The sequence below is a fragment of the Heterodontus francisci genome, chromosome 18, assembly GCF_036365525.1.
Source record: "Heterodontus francisci isolate sHetFra1 chromosome 18, sHetFra1.hap1, whole genome shotgun sequence".
NCBI lineage: Eukaryota > Metazoa > Chordata > Chondrichthyes > Heterodontiformes > Heterodontidae > Heterodontus > Heterodontus francisci.
The window spans coordinates 6,576,633-6,603,399 of NC_090388.1; the positions used below are offsets into that span (position 1 = coordinate 6,576,633).

Below are 26,767 nucleotides of genomic sequence, written 5' to 3' on the forward strand. Positions count from 1 at the left end.
TTCCATCAGATTGTCGGCAATCCTCCAGCTAATGGCACTAAATACTCTAGTACTCCCATCGCTGAGCAGTGAAGACACCGTTTATGGTCCATTAGAAAGCTGTTACTGTTAATCACTCTTTCACTGAAACATTGGTTTATTAGCAAGCAGGGGAATATTAACCACTCTGGAGACTGGTAGCTCATTGGTTTCCATCGAGCTGTCACTGTCAGAAATGTAACGAGGTTTGATTGAAAGATGTAAGTGATTAGAAGGTTATGGCTGTCTGGATTGGAGTTTAATGAGCAAATTACATGACCACGCGGCACAGTGGCGCAGTGGTTAGCACCGCAGCCTCACAGCTCCAGGGACCTGGGTTCGATTCCTGGTACTGTCTGTGTGGAGTTTGCAAGTTCTCCCTGTGTCTGCGTGGGTTTTCTCCGGGTGCTCCGGTTTCCTCCCACAAGCCAAAAGACTTGTAGGTTGATAGGTAAATTGGCCATTATAAATTGTCACTAGTATAGGTAGGTGGTAGGGAAATATAGGAACAGGTGGGGATGTTTGGTAGGAATATGGGATTAGTGTAGGATTAGTATAAATGGGTGGTTGATGTTCGGCACAGACTCGGTGGGCCGAAGGGCCTGTTTCAGTGCTGTATCTCTAATCTAATCTGCTGTTGACATGAGTAATGAAATTGTGAGACAGATAGTGACTAGTTTCAGACTCTGACTTGGTGAAAGCTCAGCTTTGTACAGGAGGTTGGGGTTGTGGCACAAACATATACCGGCCTTTTACTGATACTCTGCCATTCCTGGAGCTATGTGACCACGGAATCACATTCATTTAATTATGGGTGGGTGCAGTTGGAAACTCATTGGCTGCACCAGAAGAGGTCTGGGCTGTTTTAACTGTTTTAAATTCTTTCCTTGATTTTCTGTGCTCTTTCCCTCTTTCTGTCTGTCCTTCCTCTCCCTCCTTTCATCCCACCCACTCCGGGTGGCCCAAGTTAAAATTAGAACTCTAGTAAAATTTGCACAATACTATTGCTAACTTCAGGATCGGGGGTGGGTGGGGGGGTGGGGGTTGGCTGATGTATAAGTAGTGCTGCTGCTTTAGATCCTAGTCTAATAATACTGCATTTTAAAAATATTAATTCTGGGGATGTGGGCGTCGCTGGCCAGGCCAGCGTTTATTGCCCATCCCTAATTGCCCTTGAGAAGGTGGTGATGAGCTGCCTTTTTGAACAGTTGCAGTCCATGTGAGGTAGGTAGACCTACAGTGCTGTTAGGAAGGGAGTTCCAGGATTTTGACCCAGTGACAGTGAAGGAACGGCGATATAGTTCCAAGTCAGGATGGTGTGTGACTTGGAGGGGAACTTGCAGGTGGTGGAGTTCCCGTGAGTCTGCTGCCCTTGTCCTTCTAGGTGGTAGAGGTCGTGGGTTTGGAAAGTGCTGTCGAAGGAGCCTTTGAGTTGCTGCAGTGCATCTTTTAGATAGTACACACTGCTGCCACTGTGTCAGCAGTGATGGGAGTGAACGTTTAACCTTTTGGTATGAAATCTAGGTTCACAAAGAATAAAATCATAACTAGTATAGTTTTGTCTTTATAATTCTGTGTGTTTTCACTTTTTCAGCATTTTACAATGAGGAAAGTTCCATGTAAAACTGATGCTCCATCAGGCTCATTCTTTGCACGTGACAATACTGCCAATTTCCTCTCGTGGTGCAGAGCAGTCGGTGTTGACGAGACCTACCTGTTTGAGTCCGAGGGCTTAGGTAGGTTACCAGCTCTGCCTGGGTTCAGTCCTGGCAATCGCACGTTTCCCTAAATCAAACCAATAGTCACACAATCTGTGTCTTCGTATCTTTTTTTTTGTTAAAGATCTAACTTTCACTTTGACCCTTGCTCCTAGTCTGTGTTTTGGAAATATGGTCTACTCTTAATTCAGAGATGCTTAATTTAAATAATTTTCAAAAGGGAATCGTGTAAATATTTGAAGAGAAGATATTTACAAGACCACGGGGAAGAGCAGGGGGGAGTGATACCAATTGGATAGCTCTTTCAAAGAGCCAGCACAGGCATGATGGGCTGAATGGCCTCCTTCTGTGCTTCATGATTCTATGATGAATTGTACAGCATTTACAGCACAGAAACAGGCCATTCAGCCCTTCTGGTCGATGCCAGAGTTCATGATTCACACACCCCGCCTCCCACCTCTCCTCTTCTCACCTTATCAGCAGATTCCCCCATTTCTTTCTCCCTCATTCGCTCATCTAACTTCCCCTTAAAAGCATCCAAATTATTAGATAATTCCATTTTTTTCAGGGGTGGTATCAGGAAGCACTTCTTCACACAAAGGTTAGCATCTCTGCCACAGCCCAGCTCCCAAAAAGCTGCTGAGGCTGGGGGTCAATTAGAAACTTTGGAACTGAGATTGCTGGATTTTTGTTGGTAAGCAGATTAAAGATTACAGAATCGACATGGGTGTCTGGAGTCAAGATACAGGTTAGCCACAATCTCATTGAATGGCAGAGCAAGCTCAAGGAGCCACTTCCTGTTCCTAGGTCCATATTATCCCTCAACTCACATCAGTGAAACAGATTTTGTGGCTAATTATCTCAGTGCTGTTTGTGGGATCTTGCTGTGTGCAGTCAACTTGCCTTCATATAGAACCATTTACATAGAAAAGCATCTCAAGTTGCTTCACAGAGGACTATTCGGATAAGCCAACGAAGGAGATATTGGGAGAGGTGACTGTCTTTATAATCGACCTCTTTGACTGAACTTTAGGCCCCTCCTTCAACTATCTCCTATTGTTTATTGTGAGGGAAATTGAATACAAAAGTTGGGCGGTTATGCTTCAGTTATACAGTGCATTGTTGAGACCACATCTGGAGTACTGTGTACAGTATTGGTCTCCTTATTTAAGGGAGGATGTAAATGCGTTGGAAGCAGTTCAAAGAAGGTTTACTGGACTAATACCTGGAATGTATGGGTTGTCTTATGAGGAAAGATTGGACAGGCTAAGCTTGTATCTGCTGGAGTTTAGAAGAGTAAGAGGCGACTTGATTGAAACATGTAAGATCCTGAGGGGTCTTGACAGGGTGGCTGTGGAAAGGATGTTTCCCCTTGTGGGAGAATCTAGAACTAGGGGCTACTGTTTAAAAATAAAGAGTTGCACATTTAAGACAGAGATGAGGAGAATTTTTTTCTGAGGGTCGTGAGTCTTTGGAAGTCTCTTCCGCAAAAGATGGTGGAAGCAGAGCCTTTGAATATTTTTAAGGCAGAGGTAGATAGATTCTTGATAAGCAAGGGGGTGAAAGGTTATCGGGGGTAGGCGGGAATGTGGAGTTGAGGTTACAATCAGATCAGCCATGATCTTATTGAATGGCGGAGCAGGCTCGAGGGGCTGAGTGGCCTACTCCTGCTCCTAATTCGTATGTTCGTATCCACTTTCATCTGATCGCTGCTCTGTGAAGTGCCTTGGGATGTTGTTTGACTTTTAAAGGCACTGTATTAATGCAAGTTGTTGTTGCTTTATCGTTTAATTTCAGCACTGCGCAGACACCCCTCATGGTCCATGCTCCGGATTGTTCCTGACTGACTGACAACATGAGGTCTCGCTGAATAATTCTATTCGCGTGCGCCCTTGTTTTGTGAACCACAATTTCAGATTAAATTCTTTCCCAGGTCAATCCACTGTGTTTTGTGATCGGAATCAAAGGGTTTAGTTGGCAGAGTGGAATGATGGATTTTTGATGGTTTACAATGCTGTAATGTTTGTAAATCGCGGGGGAGGAGTGGCTGCCAATCTCCTGAACCAGTGGGGTTAGAGGATTGCACTTCGAAAGGGCAAATTGAAGCTACCCTTTACAGAAAATGGAAGGTCACCCTTGGCACCAGAGCCTTTATAAATGGTGCAGTGTGTCCCATCATTCAGCTTTTTATTCCAGCCTGAAAAGCAGAACAAAGAATTCTACTGAAGTGTTGGCCAGTGGGCGATGACAAAAAGCAATTAATAAAATTAGCTTCTGATGGGTCTGCTGGTTGTGGGTGGCAGCTGCACTCCTGCATGTGGGAAAAGGAGAGGAACAGGAAGAGGCTATTTAGCCCCTCAAACCTGATCTGATCCAGTTGATCAGCTCATGGCTAATCTGTACGCAACCCAAATGCATTTGGGGAGGGCAAACAAAGTGAGAGAATACACAATGGGAGGGTATTGAGAGGGGTAGAGGAAGTGAGAGACTTTGGAGTGCATGTCTACAGGTCCCTGAAGGTGGCAGGACAGGAAGATAAAGTGTGAAGGCATATGGAATGCTTTCCTTTATTGGCCGAGGTAAAGAATTCAAAAGTGGGGATGTAATGCTGGAACTGTATAAAACGCTGGTTAGGCCACAGCTGGAGTATTGCGTACAATTCTGGTCACCACATTACAGAAAGGACATAATTCCTTTGGAGAGGGTACAGAGGAGATTTACGAGAATGTTGCCGAGGCTGGAAAACTGCAGCTATGAGGGAAGATTGGATCAGCTAGGGTTATTTTCCTTAAACAGAGGAGGCTGAGGGGTGACTTAATTGAGGTGTACAAAATTATGAGGCTAGATAGAGTAGACAGGAAGGACCTGTTTCCCCTAGCGGAGAGGTCAATTATCAGGGAGCACACATTTAAGGTGATTGGTGGAAGGATTAGAGGGGACATGAGGAAAAACCTTTTCGCCCAGAGGGTGTTGGGTGTCTGGAATTCACTGCCCGGATTGATGGTGCAGGCAGAAACCCTCAATTCCAGGTACCTGGACATGCACCTGAAGTGCTGTAACCTGCAAGACTACGGACCAGGTGCTGGAAGGTGGGATTAGAATGGGTGGCTAGTTTATTCAGCCAGCACAGACACAATGGGCTGAATGGCCTCTTTCTGTGCCATAACTTTTCTATGGTTCTAACCCACCTTAGCTGCATATCCCCTGATACCCTTATCCAACAAAAATCTATCCATCTCAGTGTTGAAAGCTCCAATTGTCACGCAGCATTCACAGCCTTTTGGAGGAGAGTTCCACATTTCCATTACCTTTTGTGTGAAGTGCTTCCTGATTTCACTCCTGAAAAGCCTTGCTCCAGTTTTAAGATTATATCCTCTTATGATTATGTTCTTGACTCCCCACAAGCGCAAAGATTTTCTCTTTACCCTATCGAATCTTTTTAACATTTTAACCCCTTCGATCAGTTCATCCCTCAAACTTCACGTTTGTGCAACATGTCCTCATAATTTAACTGTCTGAGGCCTGGTATCATTCTGGTGATACTGCCCTGAACCCCTTCCGAGGCCTTCCTGAGATGTGGAGCCCAGAGCTGAACACAGTTACTCCAGATAGGGGTCTGACCAAGGCTCTGTACAACTGAAGCATCACTTGCTCCTCTTTGTATTCCATCCCCCTTCAGATAAAGGTCAACATTCCATTAGCCTTTATGATTGCTTTTTGTAGCTGATGCTAGTTCCCAATTGTTCAACATGTTTGTGGAGTTGGGGGGTATATGGGATTTTCTGCCTCCAGTTAAAATCTTGCACACAATAACTGGTGAAAAAAATAATTTCCTACATGAAGAGGTGCTTCTGTGCGATTTCATTAACTATTTATGCGTGTGATATACACAAATTAGTCATTTCCATAATTTATTGGAAGCTCCTTAAATCACGCAAGAACACTGAAGTGACTGTGGTGTAACCTTTTTTAATGTATTAATTCTCAGCTTGTGGACATCGCTGGTGAAGCTAGCATTTATTGCCCATCCCTTGTTGCCCTGGAGAAGGTGGTGGTGAGCTGCCTTCTTGAACCGCTGCAGTCCATGTGGGGTAGGTAGACCCACAGTGCTGTTAGGAAGGGAGTTCCAGGATTTTGACCCAGCCACAGTGAAGGAACGGCGATATAGTTCCAAGTCAGGACGGTGTGTGACTTGGAGGGGAACTTGCAGGTGGCAGTGTTCCCATGCATCTGCTGCCCTTGTCCTTCTAGGAGGTAGAGGTCACGGGTTTGGAAAGTGCTGTCATTGAATCACTGTAGCCTCCATTGCTGTGCTCTGAATTTTATCTCTTGAAGCTTTGAGCAGGTGGGAGCTGAACTGAGCATCGAGTCAAAAGCAAAATACTGCGGATGTTGAAAGTCCCACATTGAAATTTTAAAATGCTCAACGTCATCAGGTCAGGCGGCATCAGTGGAGAATTAACAATTTGGGTCAATGACCTTTTGTCAGAACTAAAGGACCTGCAAGAAGTGAACAGTTTTTAAGCACGTGCGGAGGCAGAGAAAGTCTGGTGTGGGCGGGGACTTAGTGAGAAATCTAAAGGAAGAGAGGCGTGGGATAGGATGGAGGGCAGGGATGACTAAATGACCAGTGATGATGCAAGGGAAAAGGAGATGACTGTGATCTTGCGTGCAAATTGCGTTTCCTACATTACAACAGTGAATACACTTTTGAAAGTAGCTAAATGGCTGTAGTGCTTTGGGGCGTCCTGAGCTTGTGAAAGGTGCTATATAAATGTAAGTTATTTCTTTTTAATATTTTTTGTGTTCTTAGTTTTATTTTTACGCAGTTTCCTCATTCACTGTGTCCTTTCTCTCTCAAAAATTCTATGTTTATTTTCTTGTCACTTATTTGCCTTCATTCCCTTTTTATTTTTTTTTCTCCCTTCCCTCAATATATTTTATCACATCTGTTGAGTGGTGTAAATTTTTTGTGTGTGTGGGACATGCAATGATCCCATGGACTGAGCAGTATGAAGGGGGAGTTGTGATGATTTCCATGCAGCATAGAAACACCTTTTCATCTCACCCCATTAACATATCCTATTCCTTTCTCCCTCATGTGTTTATCCAACTTCCCCTTTAAATGTTGTTGCAGTTGCTGACTTGCATCATCAGAATCAAAGCATATAGGAAGGGTGTTCAGCCCATCGTTTCTGTGCTGGCTTATTCTTAAAGATATCCAATTAGTCTTGCTCCCCCCTCTTTCCCCATAGCTCAGAAAATGTATTTCGGTGCAACTATTTCTCCAATTCCCTTTTGAAAGTTACTATTGAATCTGCTTCCACCGCCCTTTCAGGCAGCGCATTCCAGATCACAACAACTCGCTGAATCAGAACAAAAATGTTTTTGCTGGTCACCTGATTCTTTTGCTGTTGTCTGCTGCTAATTAAATGCAACCATTTTATGAGCATAAACATATTTAGAGCTTTCTAGGTTAAAGACCCTGTTGTCTGAACTGTCACATGAACCTTCACAAACAGAACAGTTTCTATTCCAGGCATTCAGTCACCTTTTGAGCACTCCCAGCTCTTGTTCGGTATAGTTAGATATGAAGTATAATAGCACAAACTTTCGCTCGCTCGCACGCTCTCTTGCGTGCTCTTGCTCTCCTCAGACCCCAACCTTTAGAAGACTGGCATCTGTGATGCAGCAGACCTGGGGAGGAGGCCGAGATGGATCATCCACTTGGAAGTTCTGGCTGAGGATGGTTGTGAATGCTTCAACCTTGTCTTTTGTACTGATGTGCTGGGCTCCCCCATCATTGAGGATGGAGATGTTTTTGGAGACTCCTCCTCCTGTTCTTTAATTGTCCACAACCATTCACGATTGGATGTGGCAGGACTGCAGAGCTTAGATCTGATCCATTGTTTGTGGAGTCACTTAGCTCTGACTATAGCATACCAGTTCCGTTGTTTAGCATGTATGTGATCTTGTGCTGTAGCTTCATGTTGGCATCTCATTTTACACCAATGTGACTATTTTAGATTTCAAATCCCAGCCACTTATTGTATCGGAGTGAAATTTCTAACTGATGTTTAGAGATCTTAACTAGATTCTAACTCTCAGATCATTTTTGCCATTGGCCAAACCCATTTTGCACTCTATTTTCACAGAGCCTCTTTTTGTTTTTTGTTTTTCTCTCTTTCTTTCTGGTTTTCCCCTCGTCTCCTACAATGTTACACCAGAAATGGAATCCATGTGTTGACTAATCTGAAACTTGGCTTAACTGCTCTATTAATAAAATCGCAAGTTTCATTCAGGAAAAAAAAAGCAACACCAGTTTGTACAGGATTGCAGAATCTGGACAGGTGGGCTATGAAGTGTTGCACCTTGCTGAGCAGAGATTATTAGTCAGGTTAACCCTACGTTTAATGGTTGTCTTCTGCGTTCTCTACTTTTTTTTTCTAGTTTTGCACAAACAACCCCGACAGGTGTGCCTGTGTCTGCTTGAAATTGGTCGAATTGTATCTCGGTAAGTGTGATCAGGTCATTTATTTATTTATTATCTGGCGATGCATAGGATCACATAGGAACAGGAGAAGCTAATTCCACTACTCAGTTAGATCATGACTGATCTGTATTTTAGCTCCATTTGCCCACCTTGGTTCCATAATCATTCGATTTTTGTTCGGCAAAGGTATTATCAATTGAATATTTTAAAACTGAGATTGACCCCAGCCTCAAGTCAGAGGTCGATAAATTTCTGGTCACGAATGGAATTTAGGGATATGGGGATAGTGCGGGAGCATGTGGCTGAGGTAGGAAATCACCAGTGATTTTATTGAACAGTGGAGCAGGGTCGTAGGGCCAAATGGCCTACGCTTACTCCTATTTCTTATGTTCTTATGTTTAAACAGCTTTTTAGGAAAGAGAGTTCCAGATTTCCACTACCCTTTCTGTGAAGAAGTGCTTCCTGACATCACCCTGGACAGCTTAATTCTAATTTAACAATTCTGTTCCCTTGTTCTGGACACCCCCTCCTCCCTCACCTCACCCCCCTCCTCCCTCACCTCACCCCCCCTCCTCCCTCACCTCACCCCCCCTCCTCCCTCACCTCACCCCCCCTCCTCCCTCACCTCACCCCCCCTCCTCCCTCACCTCACCCCCCCTCCTCCCTCACCTCACCCCCCCTCCTCCCTCACCTCACCCCCCCCCCAACCAGAGGAAATAGTTTCTGTGTACCCTGTCAACTCCTATAATCATCTTAAACACCTCAACTGGACCACCCCTTAATCTTCCATACTCAAGTGAATGGAAGCCTAGCATGTACAACCTGTCCTCGTAATTTAACCCTTTTAGCCCCAGTATCATTCAAGAGTTACCCTGGTAGTCAAAAGTGTACCATTCAAGTTTTTAAAAAAAATCATTTTTGGGATGTGGGCGTGACTGGCAAAGCTGGCATTTATTGCCCTTAGGTGGTGGTGGGCTGCATTCTTAAACCACCGGCAGTGATTTGACACAACTGAGGAGTTTTCTAGGTCAGTTAAGAGGGTTGGTTAAGAGTCAGCCATGTTGATGTGGGGCGAGAGTCACATATGGACCCAGACTGGGCAAGGACCAATGTTCCCTCTAAAGTGTGCAGCCGTGTAGTAATCCTGGATTGTACTGCGCGGGTAACACGCAAACATCGTTCTCTTTAAATTGCGCACGTACATGACTGCACAATCTTAAAGGGGACTCACACAGCAGAGAGGGAACATGGGTAAGGTCAGCAGTTTTCTTTCCGCAAAGGGACATTAGTGAGGCAGAGATTAACTGGAATTGAATATGCTGGCAAAATGCAGACCCCATTTTAAAATTTCAAGTTCTAATCTTATAAAATACTCTGTCCATGTCTGTATAAAGCTGTCACCCTGCAGTCTCATCCCTCGCCTCCGCCAGTGCCTGCAGCATCTACACAGGTGGGAGGGGGTAATTATAGCGTGACAAGTTTATTTAGGCAGTTCCCGTTATAAATGTAGACAAAGGAATTTATAATAACTGAATAGAAATACAGTTTGCAAGATTTTTAAACATTAACAACAATAGCTTGCATTTATATAGCACTATTAACATAACATCCCAAGGCACTTCACAGGATCATTATCTAAGAAAGAACATAAATAGCAGGGACAGGCCATTCGGTCCCTTGATCCTGCTCCACCATTCAATTTGATCATGGCTGATCATCTACCTCAACTCCACTCTTCTGTCCAATCCCCACATCCTTCAATTCCTGTAGTGTCCAAAAAAAATCAAACAAAATTGAACACCAAACCACATAAGGAGATAGTACGACAGCTGGCCAAAAGCTTGGTCAAAGAAGTAGATTTAAGAGTGTCTTGAAGGCAAAAGGTTTAAGGAGGAATTCCTGGGCTTGGGGCCTAGGCAGCTAAAGACATGGCCGTCAATGGTGGAGCAATTAAAACCGGAATGGAGGAGATTGCAGCGATAGGGAGGGATGAGGCAATTTAAAAACGAGGATGAGAATTTTTAAATCGAGCCATTGTAGGTTCGAGAACCAATATAAATCAGCGAGCACAAGGTTGATGGGTAATCAGGACTTGGTGTGAGTTAGGACACAGACAGCAGAGCTTTGGGTGACATCCAGAATATTGACAGAGAATGAAAGAATAAAACCGAAAGCTGTTTAAAGAAAGAAATCGATGTAAGCTCACCACAACCAAAGTTTGGAGTTACACTGTCATGTTTTTAAATCCCTCTTTACAGTTTAATCCAGATGTAACATCCGTAAAAATGTGGGACTCGCTACCACAAGGGGTAGTTGGGGCAAATAGCATAGATGCATGTAAGAGGAAGCTAGATAAACATAGGAGGATGAGGAAAAGAAGGATATGCTGATAGGGTAAGATGAAGAGGTGGGGGAGGAGGCATATGTGGAGCATAAACACCAGCAGAGATCAGTTGGGCCGAATGGCCTGATTCTGCGCTGAAAATATTGTGTATTTCTATGTAATTATGATCTTTTAGCCAATTTGCAATCTTTTAGTTGATGTTCTAATGTTCAGGAGTGCTGGTTCACATTGTCTTTATTTATCATTTGCAGGTATGGTGTAGAACCTCCTGTATTGGTGAAACTGGAGAAGGAGATTGAACTTGAAGAAACATTGTTGACCATTACCGAACAGCTAATTCCAGCTGAAAGTGCAAAGTCATGTTGTCATAACAAAGAGCTTCACCAAGCCGTAGGTTGATCTTTGTCTCTGTTGTTTGTGTTTATTTTAAGATCTGAATTTTAAGACGGCGGCGCAGTGGTTAGCACCGCAGCCTCACAGCTCCAGGGACCTGGGTTCGATTCTGGGTACTGCCTGTGCGGAGTTTGCAAGTTCTCCCTGTGACCGTGTGGGTTTCCGCCGAGTGCTCCGGTTTCCTCCCACAGCCAAAGACTTGCAGGTTGATAGGTAAATTGGCTATTGTAAATTGCCCCTAGTATAGGTAGGTGGTAGGGGAATTGAGGGAAGGTGGGGATGTGGTAGGAATATGGGGTTAATGTAGGATTAGTATAAATGGGTGGTTGATGGTCGGCACAGACTCGGTGGGCCGAAGGGCCTGTTTCAGTGCTGTATCTCTTTTTTATAAAAAAAAAGTGTCTGAAAGTCTCAAGTTTAGAACCAAGATCTTGCGAAGTTTAAATAATTGACTGACTAAATTGAAACTCTGGAAAAACTGTGACCAGCTCGAAGTTGATTTTTCCCAATCCTGCTTGTCTGAAGAATGTGCAGTGTGGTAAGTGTACCGTGCAGAGAAAGAACAGGTGACTTTGGATCTGTGGTTCCCAAAGCTCTCCACTACTGGTGTTTTTCTTGTGTTACGTCTGGGTCTGTAGTAGATTAATAGACAGAATCTTCCAGTACGGGGAGGACATTCAGCCCATCGCACCTGTGCCAGCTCTTTGAAAGAGCTATCCAATTAGCCGCACTCCCCTGTTCTTTCCCCACAGCCCTGCAAATCTTTCCTTTTCAAGTATTTATCCAATTCCCTTTTGAAAGTTACTATTGCATCTGTTTCCACTGCCCTTTCAGGCAGCGCGTTCCAGATCACAACAGTGTTTTTAAAAAAAAAAAAAATTCTCATCTGTCCTCTGTTCTTTTGCCAATTATCTTGCGTCTGTGTCCTCTGGTTACTGGCTTCTTCCTATCAACTCTATCAAAAGTCTGTGTAATTTTGAACACCTTTATTAAATCTCCCCATAACCTTTTGTTATGACCAGGTGAGAAAGGTGTCTAGGATTCACTCTCAGCCTTCACCTGGTCTTACCATAACATGGTTTAATTTTTAACACACCGTGGTTTAATTCCCCGTTGGTGAATCCTTGTTCACTGCTTTCCAATTATAAGGCAAAGAAAACAGCACAAACAGGCTTTCTTAGGTTTAGAGATGAAAAGTTGAAGTTTATTAAACTAAAACTCTAACTCGGTTAATGCCTACGGATACACGACATGACCATGTTAGAATGCGTACGTGATGCACACATGCAGATAGAGACAGAAAAGAGTAGAAGGAATAAAGTGGAAAAGGTTGAGGCAATATCTGAAGATGGTTTTGGTTACTGGTCTTGGAGCTCGCTGTAGGTAGGTTTTGCTTTTTGTTGGGGCCCAACAAAAGGTTAAACCTTGTTCAATGTAGGAGACTTATCTCTTTTGAGCTTCGCGTGTCTTCAGTGGGTTTGGAGTTCTGTGGGAAAGAGGTGGGAGCAAACAGGAGAGGTCTTCAGTCCAGGAACAGTCTTTCAGAGTTCAAACTCTGGCTAGTTCAATAAAAAAAAACTGGACCAGCCAGTTAGTCATGTGACCAGCTGGTTTAACCAGTCCTGGCTTTTGTGGATTGTATCACCTTAGCAGTCTCTGGAATGCTCTTCCTTACACCTTCAATGTCTGGTGATCAAAATCCATTGTGGGTTACGTGGACCTGGGAATAGTTCATTGTCTCCACAAGCACTGTCTGTTAGTATGCAAATGTACTTCCAGCCAAGTGCCTGGTGATTTTTTTTTTTAATAAATCCTTTCTTCGCTCCAGCAACAGTTTAAAATCAATGGTCATATGACAACATTAATATGCCTCATTCTTGGCAGGTTGAGGGCCTGCATGACACTTTTCTGTTCCAAGGCGAATGATCCCAGCTTCTCTAATTCCTGGAGATTGGTTGTGTTACCAACAGATGGAACGGGACGTGGGTCTTTCCTACTGTTTGCCTCCCAACTCACTGCAATCGTGTTTTGTTAAAAATGTGGCGTTAGTCCGTGTCTCTTTCGGGTCAAATAAACAGACAAATGACAGGTTTTCTCGTAGGTTTTAAAAAGAAAAACACTTTTTACACTTCCCAAAAATGGTCGCAACCTCACCCACACATGCATTCACTCACACACACATACGCAAGAATAGATAAAGAGAAAAGGGTAAGTAGTTTTAAAGTTCAAAGTGAGGTAAGTGTTCATGGTTTACAATAAACCTGTTGAATTTTTTTGGGAGGACAGTCTCTTAAGGTGCAGGCCTGGATGTTTGTAGTTTTGAACTTGTTGAGGTGTTGTAGAGGTCTAGTGGTTACAACTCTGTGCAAAGATGGTTCTATGAATGTTGCTGCCTTCACAGATGGCAAGTCTTAAAGTCACTTTTGTGATGTCTCTGCTGCAGTGGTTGTTCAGTTATTGTTCAGCTGGGTTCATCTTGCTTGACCAGATCGTTTTGCACATCCTCTGGCTGGGCTGCTTTCTGAAGATGTTGGCTTGATCTCCCCTTTCTCTCTAGAGGGCTACTTTTTAAAGGTTAAAAATCCATCACGTTAGCGTTTCTGTTAGGAGACACATGACCCTCTCCTGGTGTGACCACACAATGGATCAGGATGTGGAGACCATGGCTATTGATTGATGTCTGAATGGGGATCATTCTGTTAATGTGGTACTATTTCACACCCAATCATTTTGTTTCAGGCTGTGAGTCTGTCTGTTTCCAGAATCCTTTGTTAGTTCATTTATGTTGATAAGAGTCATTAATATGCAATAGTGCCCTTTTCAATTTCAAAGGAGTTCTTCCCAGAGCTGTTACAGATGAGGTTCACGAGTTCCATCTTTCAGACAGGTTTGTTGATTTGCAGTACAGAAGGGGTCACCTGTGGTACAAGTGTTCTTGTGGTTTTGTTTAACAGTTGACTTTTTAAATTCAGAATTCTTCCATTTCATTGTTTATTTCATCATGGCTGCTTCTGTGCATGACAGTTGCTGTTAATTGTTTACTCCATTGTCGTTCGAGTCATAGAAAGTTTACGGCACAGAAAGGGGCCACTTGGCCCATCGTGTCTGTGCTAGCTGAGAAGCGCTTCTCCCATTCGAATCCCACCTTCCAGCATTTGGTCTGTAGCACTGCAGTTTACGGCACTTGAGGTACATATCCAGACTTCATTTGAACAAGTTGAGGGTTTCTGCATCAACTACCCTTTCAGGCAGTTGTATCATGTGACTCTCAGGTTGGTAGACCAACCAGGAAGGTCTTGACCTTTTATCATCCAGCACTTTCTATGTTCCCATGACCTGGTTTGATCAGAGATGACCCTTTAAAACCGATGCAGTCACACCACACTGGAATGAAATAGTGACTTATATTTTCAGCAGAGTTCAACAAGCTAGTTAAATGCTCCACACATTTCCATTTTGTGATGTGTAACAATTATTGGCATAGGTTACCCTTTCCCCCTTAATGTCTTCCTGTCCCTGCTCCTGACGGAAACTTTATCCCATTGGCCCTGTGCTTGCCACCATCATCAATCTCTCTACTATCTCTGGCACCGACCCTACCTTTTTAAGACTATTATTATCATCACCATCCTCATCCCTCCATTGTCTGCAACCTTCCCCTTCTTTCCAAAGTCCCGGAATAATTCTTGCATCTCTGCTATGTTCCCACCACTGCTGGTTCAGGACAACCAAATCTGGCTTCTGTGCCACCAACAGCACGGTATCGCAATGGCCCAAATGCCAGTCTGCTTGACTGTGACTCTCCTCATCCTCTCTGATCTCCTCTTGACCTTTTTGATGTAGTTGACCATTCAATCTTCTGCAGGCATGTCTTCTCGGGAGATCACCTCAAGGCATTACTCTCATTGCATTGCAACATAGAATCTACACCATGTCTTCTTCTCTGCTTGGATGAGCACCTCTTTGTATCCCGGAGTTTCTTCATTGGTTCCTCCCTTGCTTTTTCACAGTTAACCAGCTATCCGTTGATGATATCATCTTGAAGCACAGGATTGGGTATGTGCTGGCAACATGCAACTCCCTGCTGCCTATATGAATCCACCGACCATTGTCACATTCTCCAACAGTCCCTCGATCATTCTGTGAACAAAGTTGAAGCCATCTCCTTGGTTCCCCACCAATGGCTATGTTCCTGTGGCCTCTCATCCATCAAATTTATCAAAATAAGGCTTTGTGCCTTAACGCGCAGAGCATTCGCAATAAAGTGGATGAATTATCGCGCAAATAGATGTAAACGGGTATGATATAGTTGGGATTACGGAGACGTGGCTGCAAGGTGACCAGGAATGGGAAATGAGCATCCAGGGGTATTCAGTATTTAGGAAGGACAGACAAAAAGTAAAAGGCGGTGGAGTTGCATTGCTGGTTAAAGAGGAAATTAACACAATAGTGCGGAAGGATATTAGCTCTGACGATGTGGAATCTGTATGGGTAGAGCTGAGAAACACTAAGGGGCAAAAAACGTTAGTGGGGGTTGTATATAGAGCCCAAAACTGTAGTGATGATGTTGGGAATGGCATTAAACAGGAAATTAGAGACACATGCGATAAAGGAATATCTGTAATTATGGGTGACTTTAATCTGCATATAGATTGGGCAAATCAAATTAGTCACAATACCGTAGAGGAGGAATTCCTGGAGTGTAACCGGGATGGTTTTCTGGACCAATACGTTCAGGAACCAACTAGAGAACAGGCCATCCTAGAATGGGTATTGTGTAATGAGAGAGGAATAATTGACAATCTAGTGGTGCGAGACCCCTTGGGGATGAGCGACCATAATATGATTGAATTCTTCATCAAGATGGAGAGTAACATAGTTGATTCTGAGACTAGAGTCCTGAATCTTAATAAAGGAAACTACAAAGGTATGAGGCACGTGTTGGCTATGATGGATTGGGAAACGTTACTTAAAAGGATAACGGTGGATAGACAATGGCAAACATTCAAAGAGCGCATGGATGAACTGCAATGATTGTTTATTCCTGTCTGGCACAAAAGTAAAACAGGAAAGGTAGCCAAACCATGGCTTACAAGGGAAATTAGAGAGAGCGTTAGATGCAAGGAAGGGGCATATAAATTTGCCAGAAAAACAACAGACCTGAGGATTGGGAGCAGTTTAGAATTCAGCAAAGGAGGACCAAGGGATTGATTAAGAAGGGGAAAATAGAGTACGAGAGTAAACTTGTGGGGAATATAAAAACTGACTGTAAAAGTTTCTACAGGTATGTGAAGAGAAAAAAATTGGTGAAGACAAATGTAGGTCCCTTACAGTCAGAAACGGGGGAATTTATTGTTGGGAACAAAGAAATGGCTGACCAACTAAATGCATACTTTGGTTCTATCTTCACAAAGGAAGACACAAATATCATACCAGAAATGTTGGGGAACACAGGATTTATTGAGAAAGAGGAACTGAAGGAAATCAGTATTCGTAGAGAAATGGTGTTGGGGAAATTGATGCGATTGAAGGCCGATAAATCCCCAGGGCCTGATGAGCTACATCCCAGAGTAATTAAGGAAGTGGCTCTAGAAATAGTGGATGCATTGGTAGTCATCTTCCAAGATTCTATAGACTCTGGAACAGTTCCTACAGATTGGAGATGGGCAAATGCAAATGCAACCCCACTATTTAAAAAGGGAGGTAGAGAGAAAGCAGGGAATTATAGACCAGTCGGTAGTGGGGAAAATTCTAGAGTCCATTGTCAAAGATTTTATAGCAGAGCACTTGGAGAACACTGGTAGAATCGGTCAGAGTCAGCATAGGTTTACAAAAGGGAAATCATGCTTGACAAATCTACTAGAATTCTTTGAGGATGTAACTAGTAGAGTTGATGAGGGACAGCCAGTGGATGTGGTTATTTGGACTTTCAGAAAGCTTTCGACAAGAGATTAGCATGTAAAATTAAAGCGCATGGGATTGGGGGTAGTGTATTGCGATGGATAGAAAATTGGTTGGTGGACAAGCAACAAAGGGTAGGGATAAATGGGTCTTTTTCCGAATGGCAGGCTGTGACTAGTGGGGTACCGCAGGGATCGGTGCTAGGACCCCAGCTATTCACAATATACATTAATGATTTAGATGAGGGAACTAAATGTAATATCTCCAAATTTGCAGATGACACAAAACTGGGTGGGAAGGTGAGTTGTGAGGAGGATGCAGGGAGGCTTCAGGGTGAATTGGACAAATTGAGTGAGTGGGCTAATGCATGGCAGATGCAGTATAATGTGGATAAATGTGAGGTTATCCACTTTGGTATCAAAAACAGGAAGACAGATTATTATCTGAGCGGCTATAAACCTGAGAGAGAGGAATATGCAGCGAGACCTGGGTGTTCTCGCGCACAAAAGTCGCTGAAGGTAAGCATGCAGGTGCAACAGGCGGTAAAAAAGGCAAATGGTATGTTTATTTAGAGATACAGCACTGAAACAGGCCCTTCGGCCCACCAAGTCTGTGCTGACCATCAACCACCCACCACCCATTTATACTAATCCTACATTAATCCCATATTCTTACCACATCCCCACCTTCCCTCAATTCCCCTACCACCTACCTATATGAGGGGCTTGGCCTTCATAGCGAGAGGATTCGAGTACAGAAGCAGGGATGTCTTGCTGCAATTATACAGGGCCTTGGTGAGGCCACACATGGAATATTGTGTGCAGTTTTGGTCTCCTTATCTGAGGAAGGATGTTCTTGCTAAAGAGGGAGTGCAGCGAAGGTTTACCAGACTGATTCCTGGGATGGCGGGACTGACATATGAGGAGAGATTGAGTCGGATAGGATTATATTCGCTGGAGTTCAGAAGAGTGAGGGGGGATCTCATAGAAACCTATAAAATTCTAACAAGACTTGACAGTGTAGATGCAGGAAGGATGTTCCCGATGGTGGGGGTGTCCAGAACCAGGGGTCATAGTCTAAGGATACGGGGTAAACCTTTCAGGACTGAGATGAGAAATTTCTTCACCCAGAGAGTGGTGAGCCTGTGGAATTCACTACCACAGAAAGCAGTTGAGGCCAAAACATTGTATGTTTTCAAGAAGGAGTTAGATATAGCTCTTGGGGTGAAAGGGATCAAAGAATATGGGGGGAAAGCGGGAACAGGTTACTGAGTTGGATGATCAGCCATGATCATAATGAATGGTGGAGCAGGCTCGAAGGGCCGAATGGCCTACTCCTATTTTCTATGTTTCTGAATCTCTTTTCTTACTGTCTCACTACCACCATCTATGTCAGGAGATGTACCCAGTGAGGTGCATTGCTCGAACCTAAGCACACCTTCCGTCCCCTGCATCCAGTCCATTAACAAGACTACTTTCTTCACCTCTGTAATACTGCCCCCTTTCCATCTCTACCCATTCCCTGCACCCCCCCCTTCCCAACTCCCACAAAAATACTGTTTCACTTCCTCTTCATTTTGTACCCCAACTTTCTTTTTAAATTCATTCTAGGGATATGGGTATCACTGGCAAGTCCATCCCTAATTACCCTTGAGCAGGTGGTGGTGACCCTCCTGCAATGGAATGGTTTGTTAGGCCATTTCAGGCTATGGCTTGTGGGTCTGGAGTCACATGTAGGCCAGACCAGGTAAAGACAGCAGATTTCCTTCCCTAATGAACATGAGTGAACCAGTTGGGTTCTTCTAACAATCTGGTAGTTTCATGGTCGCCATAATTGAGACTAGCTTTTCATTTCAGATTTATTTAATTGTATTTAAATTCCCCAGCTGCCATGGTGGGATTTGAACTGGTGTCCCTAGGTTATCAATCCAGGCCTCTGGATTACTTGTCCAGTGACATCACCACCATGGTACCGTATCCCGTAAACTTCAGACTTCTTGTCCTCCCTTTCAAATCCATTACCTGGATAATTTAGATTGCCTTCCGCAGACTAATTATTTTCTTACTTTCAGGTGAAGACAATTGCTGATGACCCGCCTTGTAAATGTTCGCACAGATTCTCCATCGAGTTTTTATCTGAAGGCCGCTATCGGCTGGGAGGAAAGATTCTTTTTATCAGGGTGAGTATTTGATCCTGGAAATGTGGGTGGGTCGGTATGCACACATGCAACCTGATTTGCACGTTGGCATCCAGTCCAGTTTTCTCCCAATGTTTCCCAATCCCAGCGCCCAGTTCACAAGAAACAATACCAGCCCTAAACCAGCGGTTCTGTCTGATTCTTCTCCCAGCTGCTGAGCTCCTCCAGCTACATCTCGGGGTGTTTTTTATCTTTCAAAATTTCTGAAATCTGTTATTGGGTACAAGGCTGTTCATTGGCCAAAAAACAACAAAAATAAAAACTCAGCAGATTCTGGAAACCTGGTGCAAAAAAAAAAACCAGATCAGCCAGCATCTGTGACGGAACTGATCGGATAACATGGTTGAACTTGGACCTCGCTGAACCAGTTTTACGGGTGTAAAATGGGTGTGACGAGGGTCACTTTTGGTGACTGGCATCCTGTGTCCCAAGGACAACCTGAAAGGCCACTGACCCAGTGTTGGGGCTGACCCGTTTTTCAGACATCCCTGTCAGAGAGGGCCTTGTGTCCATGTTGGTCCTCTTCTGGAATGAGCAGACCAGATGTTCGGCCTACTCTGTTGAGGCTCCTTCAGCGGTCACCTACCGGCGATGTCAGTGGCCCATCACTCGCCTTGTTTAAATAGGCTTGTGGCCTGTGGAGGCTCAAGCAACTAATGTAAGTGAGGCCTAGTTTTGAGCCAGCCTTCAACCTCGCTGTTCAGTCATGGGCTGGCAGCCATGCCGATGGTGATGTTCCTGAGAACGGCCAAAACCAATTCTTACTGGTAGCTGGATAGATTGATCTTGATGAATTATCCTCTTAAAAATGAGATATGCAAAGACAAGAGTATTGGTGAGGCCACACCTGGAGCACTGTGTGCAGTTTTGGTCTCCTTACCTAAGGAAGAACATACTTGCCCTGGAGGGAGTGCAACGAAGGTTCATTCTACTGGTTCCCAGAATGAGGGGATTGTCATATGAGGAGAGATTGAGTAGATTACGCCTATATTCCCTAGAGTTTAGAAGAGTGAGAGGTGATCAAATTGCAACACATAAAATTATTAAGGACTTGGCTGAGGTTAGATGCTGAGAAAATGTTTCCCCTGGCTGGGGAATCTAGAACACAGGGTCCCAGTCTCAGAATAAGAGTTTGGCAATTTAGGGCTGAGATGAGGAGAACTTTCTTCACTGAAGGTTGTGAATCTTTGGAATTCTGTACCCCCAGAGAGCTGTGGATGCTCAGTCATTGAGTATATTCACATCAGAGGTCAATAGATTTTTGGGTGCAAAGAGAATCAAGGGATATGGGGACTGTATAGGAAGGGAGCATTGAGGTAGATGATCAGTCATGATCTTGTTGAATGGTGAAGCAGGCTAGAAGGGCCGAATGGCCTACTCCTGCTCCTATTTCTTATGTTCTTTGTTCTTAAATATTAGCTTCCAATGCTGCAATTGTAAATTCAATTTGTGTAGATTTAATTAGTGTCAGTCGCCCTTGACTTGTGTTACATGTTGCTGGTGGCTGCAGGCTGACTGGAGTGATGAAATATCCATGTGCCGATCTCCTCAGACACTGGTCGCACACATTCTTTGATTAAAGCGCCGTTAGCCAACATCCTAATCGCATTTCCGGAGTTCTGATTTGACCTGCAACTGCTTTATGTCCATGTTTCCCAGCTGCCTGCTTTGGAAGTGTAGTCGAGCAACAGCAGAGAAAGGTCCTACTCAGACGCACCTAGGAATAACAGCTGACGGACACTGGCCATCAGCATCCGAGAGGGGAAATGTGGATTAATAATTACATAGGAGTGGGAGGCTGTTCAGCCCCTGGAGCCTGTTCTGCCATCAATTTGATTGTGGCTGATCTGATGGGTGAGAGCAGAACAAGGGGGCATAATCTTAAAATTAGCGTGAGGGCGTGAAATCGGGAATCATATTTTCTATTCTAATGGAAATCTGGAACTCTCTCCTGCCATAGGCTGTTGATGCTGGGGATCAATTGGAACTTGCAAAGCTGAGATCAATTAGATGTCTGTTCAAGAAAACTGTGGTCATGGGACAAGGTGTTGGATCTCCACCCCTGATCACACTAAATAACTCCCCACTGGCAGTGCTTAGCAAATTCTGCTACCTTGGGTTCACGATGACAAACAATCTGTCCATTTGATGCAGAGCTCGATACAGACATAGGGAAAGCAGCTACCACCTTTAGCTGACATGCGAAACACGCATGGGATAACACCAAGCTGACCCTTAGGACCAGGCTGATGGTTTATAAGGCCTGTGTTCTCGGCACCTTGCTGAATGGCTGTGGAACATGGGCGACTTACAGCTACCGGGAAAAGAAGCTCAATAATTTCCATCCTTGCTGTCTGTGGTGCATTATGGGTATATCCTGGCAGGGCAAAATCACAGATGCGGCTGTGCTCTCAAAGGCAGAGCTCCCAAGTGTGTTGGCACTAATCAAACAGAGGCGGCTTCGGTGGATCGAACAGGTCCGCAGGCATACCCAGGGACCTTCTGTATGGTGAGGTAGACGGGGCCAGACGACCAGTGGGGCGCCCAAAGCTCCGCTTCAAGGATGCTTCCAAGTGTGACATTAAGGCTCTAAATGTCGACTATCGAACCTGGGAGTCATCAGCTGGTGAAAGAGAGAAATGGCGGCACATCCTGTGGACTGGTGTGAACCACCACGATGACCAGTTGCCACAGCAGCTTGGCAACAGGTGCCAACGTCAAAAACAACAACTCACAGCGTCACTTGGTAGCTTCACGTGAGGCACTTGTGGCAGAACCTGCCTCTCAAGGATTGGCCTTCACAGCCATCAGCAAAGGTGCACCAAGAGAAGACAGCCCACCTAAATGGATTGTTTGCTGCGTGTCCATCATCTTTCATAGATGGAAGGATGTCAACCCAAGCCTGGATAAGCAATATGGAGACGAGGCAGGAAAATGGAGTTGAGCCATGATCTAATAGAACGGTGGGGCAGGTTCAAGGGGCTGAATGGCCTCCTGTTCCGATGCTGCAGGAGATATCTTGGGAAGGGACAAGGTCCCTGTTTGAGTGGACTCACCGTCGCAAGCCATTCCCTGTGTTCTGCAAAGCAAACGGGGCGTACCTTGAAATAAACTGCTGAATTTAAATGTCTTGTGCCTCAGCCATGAATTATTCTTCCACTAAATACTAATCATAGATTGATAGAGCTCTGAAGGAGGTCATTTGGCCCATCATTTCTGTACTGGGACTTGCTCTTTAACTAATGCAATCTGCTGTATTCCCATTTTCTTGGTCTTTCACCGTATCTTTTTATACTCTTTCTTCTCCGATACTAACCTAATTCCCTTTTAACTGATACAGTCTCTGCCTCAATGGTCCACATTCCAGGTTTTGATCGCTCTGTCAAGATGAGTCTGAGCTTCCCCCTTGTTCAGCTGCTAATAGTCTGTGCCCTCTTATTACCAACTCACCAGTGAATGAAAACAATCCCTCACTGGTTCACCCTCTCAAAGGCCTTACGTAGCCGTTAAAACCTTGTCGATTCTCCATGAACTTTTCCTGATACAAAATGTTCAATTTTTTGGGGGGTCTTTTGTAACCATTAACACTCTCTCCTTGCATTACTCTAGTGAATCTGCACATAGCCTTTCCTAAGCTGGAGCTCCCAGTACTGAATGAGGAAAATTAGATAACTCATCTGGCAACATTATCTTTATTTATATGCAGATTATTATTAATCAATATTGGGTGAGGGCAAAATGTTATTTGCAAGAATGAACTAAAATTGATCTGGAAGAGTATTCATTTTGTTCTTTCAAATGTTTATTTGCAGATGTTGCATGGCAAACACGTGATGGTGCGTGTGGGAGGAGGCTGGGACACACTACAGGGCTTTCTTCTGAAGCACGACCCTTGTCGGGTACTGCACTTCACCATGCTGGAGGAGAGGATCATGGCATTCGAGAAGGGCATCTCTCAAGATCCCCCCAACACCCCTAACATCCCGGCAAAATCTCCCAAACCGCCCACCGTGGATCTGCCATCCGCTATCAAGGTGGCACAACCCCTGGCTAAATGCCCAGGATCTCCTCGCGTGCCACTGTGGTCCACGTGCAAGCAAGTCCATCTCCGCTGCAAGTGCCCCTCCTCTGCAGGGCAGCCATTGAAATTTGGGTCTCGCCCAGCAACTGCTGACTGCAGACATGTGTCCCGTGTGGCACCAAGCTCAGCTTCCAGGACCCCCAAGTGTCCTGCACCAAGATCACAGCTGTCCTCTACGCAACCAGCATCTCCAGCAAAGCATTCCCGCCAACCAAAAACCGTGACACAACTCGGGGTCGAGGAGGCCCACCCCTCCCCCAAACTTCTCCGGACCCCTTCAAAGGCACCATGCAGGCTCCTTCAAAGACCTCCAGCAAAATGTCTGCCAAATGCTGACCCCACAGCAGGGCTGACCCCTCGATTCCCGTTATCCACTGCTCCTCTAGCATCTGGATCCCTGGGGAAACACTTACAGAACCCCGGTTTGACATCTCCATTGGCCTCCAAGAGACCCCCCACACCCTCCAGAGTCCCTCGGGCCCCCCTCCCGAACTCCACGCCGGTTTCTCGCGTGCAGAAATCAGCTCCGAGGGCCGCGCTTACCCCGGCCAAGGACGTGCCTCGAGCCGAGACGACGCAGAAGACGTCTGCGAAGGCCCCTGCAAGTGAGAAGAAGCTGCCGCCTCGGGGCCTCGCGCCTGTCCCCCGGACTCCGCTAGCTGTCGTAAAACTACCGCAGTCCGAAGCAACGACCCCACAGTCTCCACGGATACAGCCTTCCGCGGTCAAACCCCCTCCAAAGGTAATGAAGGGCGTGTCACTTCCAGTGAAACAGCCCCAATCAAACAAAAAGACTGCAGTTTCACCCTCTCCTTTGAGAAACCTGGCTACAAAATGCTGAAGTGAAGATAATGACTTTGTCATGAACAGAAGTAACAAGCACAGGAAATAATCAAAATATTTACTTGGGATGGGGTAATGGGGCTGGTGCTGCTCTTGTAAGTATGATTTTTTTTTTGTTGAAACGAATGTAAAATGGTAACACTGGATTTCCGTAGACAAAACATTGCCCGATCTGTAAAATGCTAATGTTCCCATCTCCGGGATTTCCCCTCTCTTCTCCCCCTCCTGATCCAGTCTTGTTTTCTTGACTTGTAATTGGCTCGTTTAGCTTCGTATTTCTCAACAAAACTAGTTTGTTTTCCGTCGTCCACTTTTATTCCTGGATTGACACTTTCCGTAGGGAGTGAGTGGAGCACTGACTGTATCAACTCGATCGCCTGTAATACGCCTTGCACAATTTTGCATTTCACTGACCTCAGTGATGGGATGTGTAACAGGCGCAGGTCCAATATTGGCAGCTTTCTACCCCCTCTTTTCCCCCCCCCCCCCCCCCCCCCCAACACTGCTCACAGTCTTCAGTTGAAGATTTCATTTTTTTATAGTCCTGGTTTATTTTAAACAGCCAAGCTGCCAGGTGAAATTCCAGTGCAGAGAGGAGTCACCCTGTGCTACCTCTTCAGGTGGAGCCTTCCACTTTCAATTTTCCCAGCCCTTTCCCTGCACGCTTTCACATTCCTCCATTTCAAATCCCGCCAATTCCCTTTCAAATGATGTTGTCTCTGCTTCCATTGTCACTTGTGGCAGAACAATCCCTGGACGAATAACCTTGCAGCACTTGACCGACTGAACGATAATAATGACAAGTCCAGTTGCACAATAAGGTTCATTGTCCTTGATTAATTATACAGGTTATCGGGCAGCAATACAAATTTAAGTAGATGCCAGCATTACATACAAGCGAGGGGCTGTTATTCATGGAAGCTATTGGTTGGCAATTCCTATTGTGTCCATTGGCGTTAAACCTTGCACCCTGTGTAGTTTGATCTATTTTTCCTCTTTGCTGGATGGATTACACATGAGCTTCGATTATATTTTATGTGGCGGTGGAAATCCAGGGAGGTGGTGCAGGGGAATCGTTCAGGGTTCCTGCTCCTGATTGGTCCTCAGTACCACCCCCTGCACCCCGGTGGAAAGACATATGAGCAGATGTTGGGGTTAAGGACAGGATGCTTCCATGTGCGAATTGCCTGCCAGAGCTCCCTTCCTGGGCTAACACGAGAGGGAGGATCACCTGAACAAGGTAGCAGAGGACTGTGGAATCAAGGTATCACAGGAACCAGTGGCTTTGAGAGGAAGAGAGAGAAGTAGGAGAATAAACTGCGCTTCATGAATATATGAAGCTGACTCAACTTTTCTCTCCCAGTTTCTTTGAGGAGGGTTGTTTTTGCTTAATGGTCATGACAAGTTGTACTGATAAAATAACGCTAACTGTCGATGCACTTTTCAATATAGTTATTATATAATTTGACCAGATCCAAGCAATTTCTTCCCAGAATGTTGTCGTTACTCATCTTCCCCATGCTTGCAGTCACGGAAATGTATAATTTAATTGGATTTTATTTGGTTTTGTTTCTCTTGACTGGCGCTAAAATAACTCCTTTTGAAAACTACACTGACTTTTTTTTAAATGTTTTGAGTTGCAGCATTGCAGAGAGCTGGGCTCTGATATTTTTAGCGAGCTTGAGCAGGTTAATTCCTCTGAACAACACCAGGGTGAGGGTTAATTGTTTCTACTTAGTTTGCAATTTAAAAACAAATTGCGGATGGTCCTGTAGAATTGCCGACTTGATACCGCATGGGTCAGATATTTGGGTCCAATGAACGCTGTCTACTCATGGACCTGTCCTTGTTCAGGAAGGAGGGTTAAGTCCTTGGAGATGCAGTCAAATCGATCTTTTCTGTCTCATCTTGAGTAATCCATTTCAGCTCACTGTAATCACCATTGATGCCAACTGTACAGCTCCATTTTCTCTACTTTTCTCCCCCAACTTAACTTTCCACTTTGGCCTGGAGTTTGCTGTTGCAATGCTGGTGAAATTGGCTGCATTTGCGTCATTACAACTGTGAAACTGACAGCAGCTTCTGGAGTCTGCATGTGCGCAGTTAAACACTGAAATCCAGAAGTTGCTGCCAGTGATTCTCTGCTCCTCCACAAGATGCACTGTTGAAGTCTCTGCAGATGACAATCTTTAGAAATCACTGAACTGCCAAGAACTTCTTTTATGCTGTAACATTGCTGTTAAACCACTACCCACCCCTGACAAAGATACTCCTTGTTTGAGGTGTAACTGGATTTTTAATGACGTGCTAAGTCATAACTACTGCTGAACAACACCTCTGGCCCTGGAAAACTAATATATTTGTGTAATGTCAAATTTTTCCATTATGATTCCATAGTTTTAAATATTTTTAACCTTGATATTTCGGCTTCTAATGTGTGTCCCAATCTTTATTTTGCTCTCTGTAATAGCTATAAAAAGTGAAGGATAATCAGTACATTTTACTTCCTGATTTGCTGTCTGAGAATACTTCAATGTAGGTGGCTTACCCTGCTTGATGACATCACTGTTGCTGGATGCCTGGAGATCCCCTTGATTTGGCACCAGATTCAAATTAATGTCAGGAAGGGGGAAATCCACACAATAGATATCGCAAGATCTTTGTGGGCAGCGAGTGCTGTCACTTCACCACTGACTGCAAAATCTGGGCCTTTATCCTTGCATAAAAAAAATTAGATGCAAGAGTGTTATTTGGAGCAATGCTTTACCTCAAACTTTTT

At 44.6% G+C, this 26,767-nt stretch overlaps 1 protein-coding gene and 1 long non-coding RNA gene across 2 annotated transcripts in view; one reads left to right on the plus strand and one right to left on the minus strand.

Annotated features, from left to right (window-relative positions):
* The window catches only part of gas2l3 (growth arrest-specific 2 like 3), a 47,760-nt gene extending 23,314 nt beyond the window's left edge, over positions 1-24,446 (plus strand). The window contains exons 5-9 of the mRNA XM_068050172.1: positions 1,613-1,754; positions 8,187-8,250; positions 10,825-10,963; positions 18,939-19,046; positions 22,877-24,446. Coding sequence (XP_067906273.1) covers positions 1,613-1,754; positions 8,187-8,250; positions 10,825-10,963; positions 18,939-19,046; positions 22,877-23,986 — 1,563 coding nt within the window. The 3' untranslated portion in view covers positions 23,987-24,446. The remainder of the gene's footprint in view (positions 1-1,612; positions 1,755-8,186; positions 8,251-10,824; positions 10,964-18,938; positions 19,047-22,876) is intronic.
* Positions 9,464-26,767, minus strand: part of LOC137379410 (uncharacterized) — a 30,759-nt gene continuing 13,455 nt past the window's right edge. Inside the window, exons 2-3 of the long non-coding RNA XR_010976811.1 lie at positions 26,537-26,704; positions 9,464-9,993 (exon numbers count right to left, since the gene is read on the minus strand). This is a non-coding gene — a long non-coding RNA (uncharacterized lncRNA). The remainder of the gene's footprint in view (positions 9,994-26,536; positions 26,705-26,767) is intronic.